General features: G+C 41.8%; 1 protein-coding gene across 1 annotated transcript; it reads left to right on the plus strand.

Annotated features, from left to right (window-relative positions):
- Positions 1-6,748: 6,748 nt before the first annotated feature.
- On the plus strand, positions 6,749-9,133 carry LOC133775036 (disintegrin and metalloproteinase domain-containing protein 20-like). Its single transcript, XM_062213136.1, has one exon. It carries the CDS (start codon positions 6,749-6,751, stop codon positions 9,131-9,133), a length of 2,385 nt encoding a protein of 794 aa, XP_062069120.1.
- Positions 9,134-12,714: the final 3,581 nt, after the last annotated feature.

The following is a 12,714-nucleotide window of genomic DNA, read 5'->3' on the forward strand; positions in this document are numbered from 1 at the left end:
TTGCAAAACACAAAATCAATTTTTAACTGAGGGTACTATGTATTCACCAGGAAATCTAGAAAACCCTCTCCCCTTCCATTCACATCAAGATTCATTTTCAATTCTCTTTATATACAGAAGATCAGTTTAGTATAAAGATTCAACAGTTTGCACCCACATAGAAACACAAAGTGAAACATACTGTTTGAGTACTAGTTAGAGCATTAAATCAAAATGGACAGCACATTAAGGACAGAGATCCCACATGAGGAGCAAGTGCACAGTGGCTCCTGTTGTTGACCCAACAAATTGACACTCTAGTTTATGGCGCCAGTAACCACCCTAGGCTGTCGTCATGAGTTGCCAAGGCTATGGAAGCCTTCCAAGTTTGCCGACTCTGATCATATTTAGACAAGGTCATAAAAGACAGAGTGAGGATAGTAACCAATGATCCTAAGAGTGGCATTTACCAGGTTTGAACAATTATACAGCATTAAGTGGGGAAGAGGACCATCAGTACACACAGGTTGGGAGTAGAGCCATTGGTGGTAGAGTAGAGGTTATGATTACAAAGGAATGAGGCCCAAGTGCACTAGACAAGGTCTAGAACAAAGGAAACAGTCATTATTAGAGGAGCTAAGAAAGGTGCTGTCTAAGCTACAATTAAGTTTTCTGATTGAGACTCAAGTAGAACCTGATAGAAGGGGCTTGATAATAATCTGGTGGGCTTTAGGTCTTGTAAGTTAAGAGGCCCAGACCTATCTATCTCTTCGCATGGGGTATATCCTAAGGGAGGTGTGAACCTCCTAGGGGAAGGCACTCTGTTGACTTTCATTACTTGGCTGGCCTGGGAGGAGAGCTGGCCAGGTAAAGGCAGGGGGCATCTCTAACAAGAAATTTACAGTTCTGCCTGCAATGTTGCTGACCCTACTTGGCCATCCCCTCAGCTGCAGTGGTCACTTTGGAAGTTGGGCTGAGTGAAGGGCTTTTCAGCTTAGAGCCAATAAGATCTGTGGCTCTGACCTGGGCATCCTTCGACTCCAGGGCAGGTCCATTTCCAGTGAGCCAACTCTTGGCAGAGCTGCCAGGGCTCTTCACAAGCTGACTTCTGCTGAAGCCCAGGCTTACCACATTGAAAGCCACTGCAGTGGACTGGCCTGTTGGGTCTCCTTGAGGGCAGATCACTGTACAGATCAGCCATTAATAGGCCTGCCACCCATTGCTTCTGATGCCTAGCTTTCTTTTCCTCCTGGTTTTTGTTAAAGCAGACCAGAGGATGCAAGTCAAGGGAGTGCCGTGTCCCATCTCTAATCTTCGGTGGCCTGAACTACAAGTCTATAGTCACAGGCATGTTCTGTAGTACTTTTTCTAAGGTAGACAATGCCCATGAGGAAAATTATATTCTCACTTTCAAACTTTCTTTCCCTTTGGTCTGAAAGGGAGGTTTTTTCTACTTACTGTATACTTCACTGATGGCGAAGTGAATCTAGCTATGAGATTATTATTTAAGTTCTTATTTTGGCTATGCTATTACAGAAAAATGTTAGCCATTGCTTTTATAAGGTCTAAAGATTAAATTGTGCATCCTACAGAGTCCTTCCTAATGGAATTAGTTTCCTACCTTGAGGAGAATAGAGAAATGAAAGAACAAGTTGGGCTTAGAATAGAGAAATGAGGGAGCAAGTCCTAGATCACTTGCTGACAATAGCAATATTACATGAATACTTAGCAAACCGTTTCAATCATTAGATAACAACTTAAGAAAACATTTACCAGAAGGTCCAATGCCTTCTATAAATTGTAAGAATCATGTATTTGAAAACACCTCTTAAATATCTAACATGGTGTAGTTTGTTTAACCAGTAAACTTAAGCACAACCATATAAAATGTTTTTAGTTTCTTTCTACCAACACGTTTAAAACATATGATACACAGATTCAGGTCACACAAATTAAAATGTATCTTTGATAGATTTTAGCAGCTTAAATTTATGGACAATCTTATCTATAAGCCTTTTAAAATAAAACTCTTAATAAAATTTCCCCATGTGGACATACAATATGTACACACATATAACATAGCATAATAGACCAATATAGCAATTTTAATAACAGCTTTTAAAATCTTTAACTCTTTTTGTAGATTGCCAATTGATTTGAATTGCTTTTTGTTTTTAGTAACCTCAGTTAAGCATACTTTCTCTCAGTTGGTACTGTTAATACATTATTGGCTTCATCTGTTTACAGAGCCGTCCCAAAGGACTGAATACAATAGAAGTGGCTGGAAAAAGTCCATAGGAACCTATAGGAGGACAGCTAAACACAGAACCAACAACACTTTAGTTTTATGAGCAGCAAATCATATATAACTATGGATGACAAAAGACTTTAAGTCGCCATGTTTAAAATTATAAACTCATCAGCCAACAAGAGGCACTTGCTTACTTCACAGTATTTTTGAAAGCACCTGTAGGATTTTACAAGTATTTAACCCTTTAGGCCTCTGGGGCTTTCTCATTAAGATAACTATCATGTCTAGTAACACAAGATCATTAGACTTTTTAATTCTCAAACATTTGTATTAATAGCATTTTCCATTATAGAAACTTAAAGTTTGGTACCACGTCACATCTTGACAGTACTTCTAATATAATCCAAATAGCCTGAGTAGTTGGCGTCTCTATAAGATGAGAGACATAGGTCCTTCGATTTTTTCAGTTGGGCCCAAACTGGAAAAACCAAAGTCCAAGATTTACTGGAAATTTTAGAGTCCAGATTGTTTGAAACTTTGATTTTTTGAATGCCTGTCGAGAATGCCAAGAAGGCTCAAAATCCAAAATATCTGGTTGAAATAACATTCCTTAAAATCATGACATAACATAGACCAAATTTGATCATTGTTACAAGGTGATTATTCAAATCTTTGAAAATAAGCACATATTTAAATAACCCATAGCTCTTAATAAAAATTCAGCTGTTTTTGAACAATTAGAATGTAACAGACATCAAGAGAACCTAATAGATTACTTTAACACATTGCTTTAACAGAGCATCAGAGTTTAATTCTATGTCAAAGAGAAATTGAGCTTCCTGTGATCTTTTGCTGTGAGGTTCCTTCCTTTACCTTCTTTCATATTGATGACCATGTTTCTGCGTTTCTGTGTGTAACACATCTTTAAGCATCTTTTGCAGGGCAGGATGAGTGGCAACAAATTCTTTCAGTTTCTGTTTGCTATGAAAAGTCTTAATTTCACCTTCATTCACAAATGAGAGCTTTGCAGGATATAATATTCTGGGCTGGCAGTTTTTCCTCTCTTAGTACCTGGGCTATGTCTCGCCATTCCCTTCTAGCTTGTAGGGTTTCTGAAGAGAAGTCTGCTGTGAGTCTAATTGGAGATCCTCTGAGAGTAATCTGACGTTTCTCTCTTGCACCTTTTAGAATCTTTTCTTTATGTTTCACTGTGGTGAGATTGATTACAACGTGTCGTGGTGAGGATCTCTTTTGGTCATGTTTATTAGGGGTTCTATGAGCTTCCTGTACTAAGATGCCTCTGTCCTTCTCCAAACCTGGGAAATTTTCTGCTAGTATCTCACTGAAAATGCCTTCTAATCCTTTCTCCCTCTCCATGCCTTCAGGAACTCCTAGAACCCGAATGTTGGTTTTTTTAATAGTATCCAGTAGATTCCCGACAATATTTTTTAGATTTCTGATTTCTTCTTCTTTTCTTTGGTTTGCCTGTTTCCTTTCCTGTTCTCTGTCTTCTAAGTCTGATATTCTCTCTTCTGCTTCGCCCATTCTGTTTTAAGGCTCTCTAATGTGTTTGTCATTTGATCTATTGAATTCTTCATTTCATTATGATTTCTCGTCACTATCACAGTTTCTTGTTCTACTAGTTGTTTCATTTCATTTTGATTCCTCCTTAATATTTCATTTTCACGAGAGAGATTTTCTATCTTGTCCATGAAGGATTTCTGTAGTTCAAGAATTTGTTTTTGAGAACTTCTTAATGTTCTTATCAATTTTTTGAGATCTGCTTCTTGCATTTCTTCCTTCTCATCATCTTCATAATCTTGAATTGGGGTGTCTTTTTCATTTGGGGGCGTCATAGTGTCTTCCTTCTTCTTGTTACCTTGGTTTTTGCGTTTGTTGTTTGGCATGTTGGAGATATTTGGTTTCTTCACTGTGGTGTTTTTTCTTGTTACACTATGGCTCTATATTAAGTGGACTGTCTGCTTTCGGTGGAGCCTTAGAGGCTTGAGATGAGTGTGGCCTGAGAGCTGTGTTTGGGTCCTCAGGGTTGAGAGTGTGTCAAAGATTACACTCCCAGGTTAGGCATGGTAAATCTCTCTCTCTCTCTCTCTTTCTTTCTTTCTTTCTTTCTTTTTTTTTTTTTTTTTTGATTCAAAAGGGAAGTAATTCCACACAGCTGAACAGAATTGGAGGTAGTTAGCAGGCGAATGATATACCCACAGGAGCCAGAGATCGGAAGCTCTTTCCCAAGGACCACACAGGGAATCTCTGCTGCCCTCAGTGTGGGCTCCAATTCTCCTGTAGTCTCCCACTGGGTTGCCAAGTTAGATCCTAATCTCCTGTTATTTCACCCCTCCCACCAGAGTCAGGTTTTTCTGCTAGGCTCAGGGCCGGTGCAGACCTGAGGTCGCCCTGCTTATGACGTATGTCCAAAATGGCGCCTGCTCTTTGTCTTGCTCACCTTTGAGGGGTGAGAGGAGAGAGAGAAACTCGTGTCGGTATCGGTCACTTGTTTTTCCCCTCTCTGTCTTCTAGTTAGCCTGGTGAACTTTTCCCCACGGAGTTTCAAGCCTCGTTCCCTCTAGTCTCCTCTTTCTACTTGCCCGCTGGTGTCTCGGGCTATGGAGGTTCGGCTCACCTCGCGTTCCAGCGCTGGTGTGTTGAGTCTGCCACTGGTGTCCCGAACTTGGGCTCCCACGCTCTCCACGCAGGTCCACTGTGAATCACTAGTTCCGGAAGTGTTTCCTCTGCTGTTTCTTCCCCTACTCTTCCTTGACCCTGCAGTATCTCCACTTTTATTAACATGTGTCTTCCCGAACTATCAATGTGCTCCCTTCCTATTCCGCCATCTTGCTGCTCTCTCTCCTTGGTCTCATTATTTTAATAACATCTTTATTTTAGCAACCTGATGAATACCTGGGTACTCTCAGTAAATAATGAAAAAAGCACTTTATCTGTAAAATACTGAATGCAACTTTAAGGTATTATAAAGTATATCTCTCTTCCAACACTTTTCCTAAATTCATACTCCACACCATTAATTAATCTAGGCCTATATGAGCCATCTGTGCTCATGAAGCCTGCAACAAAGTGTTTCCAGATTATGTGCCTTTATGAATGTTTGATTCAAGAGAAAAGCAACAAACCAGCATAGATAAAGAGGTGCTGAGCTGGAACCAGATTTTTTATTTTCAGAAAACGTGATGAAATTTGTGTCTTTGTATTACTGAGATCATACTGTTGTTGATATGTTTCTATAGGAATTATATATGTGCATCTTATTTTATTTTCGATAAATACATTGCTAGATTAGTCTCAGGAGGTGGGTACTTTCTACCCCTACAATGCTAGCTATCTTGATGTCTTTGCCCCGCTAATATTACCTCACCCCAGACATTCATCCTTTCTTTGGGGGTTCACTGATTTCCTTAACATTTACAAAGGCACTTTGTTTCATTTTCATCATTCTGCCATCTTCCACTGTTACTTCTCCAGCTAGCTGGATACCTTTTTCATTTTATATGGCCAGTGGCTTGGGAAAATGGTATGATTCCTATGAAGATAATCAAATATAAGCATATTTGAGTAACATCTATCATCCCAAGGTACTCCTCCCTCCTTTCACACTACTCTTTGTAGTTTTATTGAATTAGAGTCTCCATTACAAGGCATATGACTTTGGATGACAAATGATGCTTGGATATTTTGCATCTTAACAAAATTAGATGAATACAGGACAGGAAATTACTTGTTGCACAGAAGTACATAGTAGAAAAAACTACACATATACAGTGCATATTTTATACATGTATCTCCTCAGTGATGTGACTAACTTATTTATCAGTTGAAATTCAAATGAAGAACTATGTATGCTTATTCTAAGTCAATATGTATAAAAGACTCCCCCATTAGAATAAGATATTTTTGCCTTTACTTTAAGACCATTTAACAATTTTCATTGCAGAAATCTCCACACCTATGAGGGGTCTCAAATGGCTGATGGCAAATGTGTGTTATGAAAACAACTAAGCATGTGTTTCAAAATCTTTGCACCAAAATAAACATCTCTTAATTCTATCTTTCCATAATCTTTATGAAGTTCCCTCATATTTGTATATTTGGGCATCAGTGTAATGAATTCATGTGTCCTTCAGCTAGGTTCAGTATTTCTCAACCTTTAGCCAGTTGTCATCATTTTCAACATCCACATTCTGAGTGTGGGTCACCAATCTTTCACAGCATCTCCAACGCACATATTGACTCATGTGTTGAGCCACACACAAATCAATTTTAACTCTCTCTCTCTCTCTCTCACACACACACACACCCATTGTTCCTCCATGTTCGCCAACTCTTAATGCTGCCCCGACTCTGTCCTGATTTTTCTTTGTTCTTTCAGCTCTCTACTCTGATGGATTGGCTCTGTCAGAAGAAACGCCACTAAATTCAGGCTGAATGCAACCAACTTAAAGGGAGGCAAAGACCTGCAGTGTCTCCTGCCTACCTCGCTTTGCTCTCATGGCTGTGGCTGAGGTCCTGCTGCATGGGAGGTTCACTGTCCTGAAACTCTGGCTGGGAGTGGGTCTCTTCCTTTCTGGATGGCTCCACATTGGGCACTCTCAACAACACAAGCACTCGGAAGTGGTAATACCCTTGAGGTTAACCGGCACTGGGAAAGGTATGAAGACTCCAGGCTGGCTCTCCTATAGCCTGCACATTGAGGGGCAGAGACACATTATCCACATGAAGGTCAGAAAGCTTTTGGCATCCAGACACTTCCCCGTGTTCACCTACACAGACGAGGGAGCTCTCCATGAAGATCAGCCTTTTATCCAGGATGACTGCCACTATCAGGGTTATGTGGAAGGACAGCCAGAATCCACTGTTGCTCTTAGCTCCTGTTTCGGGGGCTTGCAAGGAATGCTACAGATAAATGGCATTGTGTATGAAATCAAGCCCATAAAGTTTTCTACCACACATGAACATCTGATTCATAGACGACATTACAATGAGACAGAATTCCAGTCTACAGAATGGCAATCAGCAGAAGAGATAGCAGAGCAACTAGGGTTTCAAGACAGTAAGAATCGCCCTCTTATGCAAGAAAGCTATGAGTGGACGTGGACCCACAGATGGAATGTGGAATATGCAGTGATTCAAGACCATCCACGGTTCCTTTTCCGGAATGGCAATATCACATGGATGATACAGGATGCATTTGTCGTGATGAATGAAGTAAATTCCATTTATAGTAAAATTGATGTGTTTATTGCTTTAGTTGGATTGGAGATTTGGAATGAAGAAAACTACCTGTCAAATTACACAGATATTACTAGAATACTAAATGATTTTTGCGATTGGAAGATGGCGTATTTGGATGGCCGAATGCCGAATGATGTTGCACATATTTGGGTGTATTTTCAGAGTCATCAGACAGCCGGGTCAAAGATAGGAAGTGTATGCAAACAGAATAGCTGTGGAGCCGTTAACTTTTTATTAGATGATAACTTATTTGAATTTGTACTTTTGGTGGCACATGAGATGGGTCATAATTTGAATATGTATCATGATTACGGGACATGTACATGTGGGGCGCCCACTTGTATAATGTCTGAAGGTGTAGCTCTGTCAGAAGTATTTAGCAACTGCAGTATTCATAATTTTTTCATAATTGTGCAAAGAACAACCTGTATGCGCGACACACCAAATCGCGCGAGATACATATGTGGGGACGGTCTGATTGATGGAAACGAGCAGTGTGACTGTGGAACCTATAAGCAGTGTGAAAAAGATGCCTGTTGTTTTGCAAACTGTACTCTGAAACCTGGGGCTGTCTGTGCTTCTGGGCTTTGTTGCAAGGACTGCCAGTTCAGGGAAATAGGGGAATTGTGTAGAGAACAGGAAAATGAATGTGATCTTCCAGAGTGGTGCAACGGAACATCACAGGAGTGTCCAGAAGATGTCTACGTGCGAAATGGACAGACTTGCATGGAAACTAGCCAATGCTACAACAAAATATGCCCTTCCCGGGAGATGCAGTGCAAACAAATTTTTGGCGAGGAAGCCATGAATGCAAAGGAGCTGTGCTACAGTGAAATGAATACCCGCGGTGATCGTTTTGGTAATTGTGGTAATGATACCGTATCATATACAGCATGTAATACTACAGATGTTATGTGTGGGAGAATTCAGTGTGACGGTGTGAGAAGAATCAGCATTAACGAAGACCATACTTCCGTGCATTGGGTTAACATCAATGGCACTTCTTGTTGGGGCACTGACTACCACTTCGGGATGACCATAGCTGACATTGGTGATGTGAAAGACGGTACACAGTGTAATGAAAACTCTGTATGTGTCAACAGGAAGTGCGCCGTTGTGGTACCTCCACTATATACTTGTTCACCTAAATTCTGCCATGAGCATGGAGTCTGTAACAGCAAAGACCACTGCCACTGTGACTCTAAGTGGGCCCCACCCACCTGTGAACTAGAAGGTGTAGGAGGTAGTATTGACAGTGGACCCCCTGGTATAAAAAAAAAAAAACAAAAGCAACAAAGAAGCATCCTTTATATCTGGCTACTTATTTTGTTGATTTTATTATTGCTTTTGCTTTTATGTTTGTTCTGTTTCCTTTGCAAGAAGAGGAAATCCTCTGAGGAAAAAGAGAAAACTGCTCCTCCACCCCAGGGAACACCTGGACCTGCCCCTCCACCCCAGGGAACACCTGGACCTGCTCCTCCACCCCCGGGAAAGCCTGGAGCTGCAGCTCCACCCCCAGGAGGGCCAGGTGCTGGACCACCACCCAAGGCAGAGAAGAGTGCTGCACCACCACCCAAGCCTGCCCAGAGTGCTTCAGCTCCCCCCAAGGCTGGGCAGAGTCCGACAGCTCCACCCAAGTGAGGGCAGAGTGTTTCAGCTCCACCTTAAGGAGAGTAGAATCTCTTAATTCTCCTCAGATGAAAGGGGGAAGATTCACAATTACTGAAAATAACCCCAAGCTTTGGAATTTCCCTTACATTTGTTTTTTTGTTGTCCTGGCAGTAGAAATGTCATTGCATGTGGCAGAAAGACTTGAAAAACCTCTAAAATCCATTATGTCATCTCAATCATAAATGAAACCTAATAAATGAAGGTGAAGTCCTAGTATAGTCATACTTCTCATTGATTTAAGAAATTCTGAAGGCTTATTTTCCATGGTATTAGTCTCTTTGTTTCTCCTGACCAAAGGCAGTGACAAAGATGGGGTGGCTCGGGGTTCATTTGCTGTCTCGGTATTCCACACCTCTTTCCTGTTTGGCCTCCTGAGTGTTTTGCCACACGAGGGATGGGCAATGATGACTGGCATTTCTTCTTGGCCAGACCCCCATTGGTTTCTGCCTATAAAGTACAAGCTAGGCGGGTACTATAAAGCTATTTCAGTGTTGTCTCAGTACCAGCTTTCTCCATGGTAGCAGCCGTAGCCTTCACTCAGGAAATTAACACTACGTACAGACATATTTAGTAGCTTCCAGAACCTGCATCAGTGTAAGCACAGGTATCCCAGGAGTCACCAAAGAGCACGTCCTAAGGATTGAGTCGCAGGACTCTGAGCCCCTGCCAAATTCCAAAGGTCCCAGCATCAAGCTGGCTGTACTCAATTCCCAAGCAGTAGGTTCGAACAACCCCAACCACTTCCCATTGAACTCCAGTGATCACCACATCTTCTAGTTAGATTGCCAGTGCTTATCGTAGTAATGAAGGTTCTCATTTTGTGGCTGATCTCTGATGGACACAAAACTCACCAAGGGATAGTGAAGAGGACAGGGAGGAACCAGACAGCAGGAAGATTTAATTTTTCTCACCACTGGACTTTACCGTCATTGGGAATGATGTAAACAGACATAAAAAATCTTCAGAACCTACAAACAGAGGATAAGGGCACTTGCCAGCCAACCCCTTTGCAACACAGATTGTAAAGCAGGATAAGAAGTTGTTTAGCATTCTGTGCAGGATACTAATAAGCCTTAGATAACAATATTTCCCCTCAGGTGGGGGAAACTAGAAATCCCAATTAAACTTTAGTAAACATATTTTAAAAGTTTCAGAGAGCTCTGGAAGCAAGGAGGACTAGATGAACTAAAACTTTTCATGGAAAACAACTTTAAAAAAAACTGAGTATAGACAGCCCTTTTTCCTTGGGAACATGTGCTGATGCTGGATGTACCTGAGGTTGAGGCCTGGCCTGAAAACGGATCTCTGCTGAGAGAAAGGGAAAGCACAAATCATCTTCGTTGCTGCACAGGAAAAGGTTCATGAAGTAGACCTTTTGAGGGCTTCGATATAGGATCGTGTTTCCTCAAAACACATTAGCTAGGGCCAGAGCTGTGGCGTAGTGGGAAAAGCCACTGCCTGCACTGCCAGCATCCCAGATGGGCACTGGTTCAATCCTGGCTATTCCACTTCCAATACAGCCCTCTGCTATGGCCTGGGAAAGCAGTAGAAGTTGGCCACAGTGCTTGGGCCCCTGCACAAGTGAGGGAAACCTGGAAAAAGATCCTGGTTCCTGTCTTCAGATTGGGGCAGCTCCAGCCATTGTGGCCAGTTGGGGAGTGAACCAGCAGATGGATGACCTCTCTCTCTCTCTCTCCTCTCTCTCCTTCTCTCTCTGTGTAACTCTGACTTTCAAATAAATAAATAAATAATTTTAAAATTAGTTGAACTTGTGAGCTTTGCGAGAGCCCCAAATGATAACCTTCAATTTTTTAAAAAAGATTTATTTATTTTACATGAAAGTTATAGTTACGCAGAGAGAGAAGGAGAGGCAGAGAGAGAGAGAGAGAGAGAGTCTCCATACTCTGGTTCACTCCCCAATTGGCTGCAATGGCTAGAGCTGCGCCAATCTGAAGCCAGGAGCCAGGAGCTTCTTCCGGGTCTCCCATGTGGGTGCTTGGGATCAAGGACTTGGGCCATCTTCTACTACTTTCCCAGGCCATAGCAGAGAGCTGGATTGGAAGTGGAGCAACCGGGACTCAAACCGACACCCATATGGGATGCGGGCACTGAAGGTGGTGGCTTTACCCATTACGCCACAGCGCTGGCCCAACCTGTAATTTCTAAGAGGCATAGGTTTCTTAAATCATGTCATATCTGAGACACAAGACATAGTAAAAGAGGTTTGTTCCATTAAGAGGCTTTACTTGGGGTCAGCACTGTGGCTTTGTAGACTAGGCCTCCACCTGGGGCGCTGGCAACCCACATGGGTGCCAATTTGTGAGCTGCCTGCTCCTCTTCCAGTGAAGCTCTCAGCCGATGGCTGGGAAAGCAGTGGAAAATGGCACAACGTCCTAGGCCCCTCTACTCACGTGGGGGACCTGGAGGAAGCTCCTGGCACCTGGCTTCACGGTGGTCCTAGCTCTGGCTGCTGTGGCCATTTGGAGATCAGATGACTTTTCTATCTGTCTCACCTTCTGTCCTTAAATCTTCTCAAATAAATAAGAATCTAAAATTGCAAAGATCCTTGGATGGACACTTAGCTACAAGTTAGGTATCCAGTTTAAAAAAAAAAAAAGAGGCTATACTGATTTTGAATGGGTATGTAGCAAGACTTTGCGAGCTACATTGTGAACCTAGGGTATGACAGAGATTAATCCCGCCCATGACCCTTCAGAGCTGAGGAAATAGTTTCATACACCCCAAATGGAGAGTCTGGCAGTCTCATACCAGAAGTACATGGTATTTGCAAGGAAAATTAGTCCACGATTTACTAAATATTCACTTTTTATCTCACTCAATTCCTAAATGATTTATGTAATTGGCTTTCAAGTTTACCTTTTTAACAGGAAATGGAGAAGAATCTTTAGTGTAGTCAACTGGCGAGTCAGTGGTTGTTATCTACACAATTATGAGTACACGATAAGATATTTCCATACATGCTGCTATGGTGTGAATTCCCCTTCTAAAACTCAAGCTGAAATCTGGTTGCCAAGTAATGGCATTGGCAAATGGATCCCTTGAGAGGGGTTTAACAGGGCCCTCAAGATGAATTAAGGCCATTATCATGGGAGTGGTTTAGTTACTGGAAGATTGGCTTTGTTACAAAAGGGAACTCTGTCTCAAGCACTCTCCTTGTTCTGCATGTCACCAAGGGAGGAGGCAGCACAAAGGCCCTCACTAGACTTTCCAAGCATCTCTAACTGTGAGAAATAAGTTTCTTCTCCCTATAATTGGTCCAGACTGTGAAATTCTGTTGTAGCAACACAAAATGATGAAAGCCAAAAAACTAATGCCAGGAATAAAATTCTTGCTATAACAAATACTTTATTGGAGTTGGGCAATGGGTAGGAGCTACAAAAATTCGAGGGACCAGGCTAGATGAAGTGTTGTAAATACAGTTTTATGGGAAATTCTGCATAGGAGTCAGGATAAGAGAAGACTAGAGAAAGTCTAGAAATTTCTAGAGATTATTTTAGTGGTCATGATCAGAATACTGGAAGAAATGTGGA

The sequence above is a fragment of the Lepus europaeus genome, chromosome 16 (genome assembly GCF_033115175.1).
Source record: "Lepus europaeus isolate LE1 chromosome 16, mLepTim1.pri, whole genome shotgun sequence".
In the NCBI taxonomy this organism is placed as follows: Eukaryota; Metazoa; Chordata; class Mammalia; order Lagomorpha; family Leporidae; genus Lepus; species Lepus europaeus.